Below are 2,253 nucleotides of genomic sequence, written 5' to 3' on the forward strand. Positions count from 1 at the left end.
GTTATTTGGTTTTGAAATTTGAAAATACTCAATCTGCTTCCAAAGCCATTAACTGCAGTCCTCTATACATTGATGGTCAGAGAATTCATGTGCACAAATGGTTTGAGCATTTTCAAACTGTTTATCCTTTGAACAAAGAAAATGTTTGGATTGAGATCTCTAATATTCCTTTCAGTTATTGGTCTGTTGAAGGGTTATGCTATATATGTAGTGCTATATATAGGTAGGCCTATAGCATTTCATAGACAAACTCTTGTGAGTGCTAAGAATAAGTCCCCTTATGATAAAGCTCTAGTTTGTGTGGAGATTGATGTGGGTGCATCCCGACCTACTGTTCTTATGATTGTGATTCATGGTCATTCTGATAAATTTATGGCTAGGGTTAACATTGTTTATCTGGAATCTCCTCAAAGCTGCCTTACGTGTCTTTCCGTTGATCATTCAACGGAAGATTGTGAGGATGTACTGGAATTGGTTCCTTGTATGTACGATTCTGCAAGACAAGGAAAGGATATATTTATAGAACTTTTATTTATATCTAACAGAGAAACAAAATATGAACCTGAGAAGGGAGAACAAAACTAGTGTGCTGTTCTATTTTTTAATGCAGAAGTAATATAAATAAATAGAAAGTGAACAACTAGAGTGGCTAAAAACAAGGGTCACGTCGAAAACTAACTCTCCTAATGCAACTACATGTTTGAGACTTATTCCTTCAGTTCCTACATTAACTCAACGACACAGAAGATCAGGTCAACAATCTAACTGATGCCTGACTATTACAAATAAACAAAACAATTTATTTAAAACAATTAAACAATTAAAACAAGTTTAAGATCATTTTTCCAACATTCACCCCCATAATCTTAAACTTATGAAGCACTTCTCTTCATTTTATGATGTACTTCTCACCAGCATCTCTTCATTTTGTGTTGCACTTCTCACCACTATAAAGTTTGATTCACTTCTCATCAAAAACAATTTTAGAGTACTTCTCTCCAGGGTGCACTTCTCACCCACAACTCTACAGAAGTGGTTCTCCCTCGATCAAATGTGCCATGTCTTCTTCGTCCATTTGGGATTTACAATTCTTTTCCAGATGCCCGTATCTTTTGCATTTAAAACATTGTAGCTTTCCTTTGTGCCAGCAGTCTTTTTCTTCATGACCCATCTTATAACAATGGTTGTATTGAATTTTGTTGCCTGTGCCTTTTGAGGATGAAGCTTTAGCTAATAGGAGTCCCTCATTTCTTCCTCCAATATCTTCCTCTATCATTGATCTCCTTTGGTCCACGGCGTGAAGTGAATTGATCAATTCTGAAACAGTTAATTTCGAGAGATCTTTAGTATCTTCAAGTAAGGAAGTTTTAGTTTCATACCTCTCGGGAAGAGTCACTAAAAATTTGTCCACAACTCTTTGAGTTGAGAAGTCTTCACCAAGTAATTTGATTTGGTTAACGATGGACATCAATCTACTCCCATATTCCTTGACGCCTTCATTATTTTTCATTCTCATCATCTCAAACTCTCTCTTAAGGTTCAGAATTTGCATCAGTTTGGTTTGTTCGTTGCCTTCAAATTCTTCCTTAATTTTTTTCCATGCTTCTTTAGGAGTATCACAACCCATAATAGTTGTAAAGATCTCTTCCGACACAGCCGAATATAGACATGAAAGTGCCTTTGCTTCTCTTGCCACTTCTTCATCATGTTTTTTGATTTGGGCTGCTGTTGGATTTTGTGGAAGAGGGATTGACTCAACATCACTCTCAATTGCTTCCCACAAACTCATAGCTTTCAAATATGATTTCATTTTGATAGCCCATGAATTATGATGATCTCCTTTGAACAATGGAATAGAGACTGAGAAGTTGTTTGATGCCATGGAATGTGAAAGATAATATATATATATATATAAGTGTATGTATAAAAATAACTCACAAGCCCTAGATCATGAGGCTCTGATACCAACTGTAGAACTTTTATTTATATATAATAGAGAAACAAAATATGAACCTGAGAAAGGAGAACAAAACTAGTGTGCTGTTGTATTTTTTAATACAGAAGTAATACAAATAAATAGAAAGTGAGCAACTAGAGTGGCTAAAAACAAGGGTCACGTTGATAACTAACTCTCCTAATGCAACTACATGTTTGAGACTTATTCCTTCAGTTCCTACATTAACTCAACGACACAAAAGATCAGGTCAACAATCTAACTAATGCCTGACTATTACAAATAAACAAAACAATTTA

At 35.2% G+C, this 2,253-nt stretch overlaps 1 protein-coding gene across 1 annotated transcript; it reads right to left on the reverse strand.

Annotated features, from left to right (window-relative positions):
• Window positions 1–1,024: 1,024 nt before the first annotated feature.
• Window positions 1,025–1,882, reverse strand: LOC141664788 (uncharacterized). The gene has a single exon (XM_074470742.1). The coding sequence runs from the start codon at window positions 1,880–1,882 to the stop codon at window positions 1,025–1,027; it is 858 nt and encodes a 285-aa protein (XP_074326843.1).
• Window positions 1,883–2,253: the final 371 nt, after the last annotated feature.

This window comes from Apium graveolens, chromosome 6, assembly GCF_009905375.1.
Source record: "Apium graveolens cultivar Ventura chromosome 6, ASM990537v1, whole genome shotgun sequence".
Lineage (NCBI taxonomy): Eukaryota > Viridiplantae > Streptophyta > Magnoliopsida > Apiales > Apiaceae > Apium > Apium graveolens.

Excerpts from the sequence above, each read along its gene's own strand:
- LOC141664788 (XM_074470742.1), bottom strand. The coding sequence starts at position 1,882 with ATGGCATCAAACAACTTCTCAGTCTCTATTCCATTGTTCAAAGGAGAT.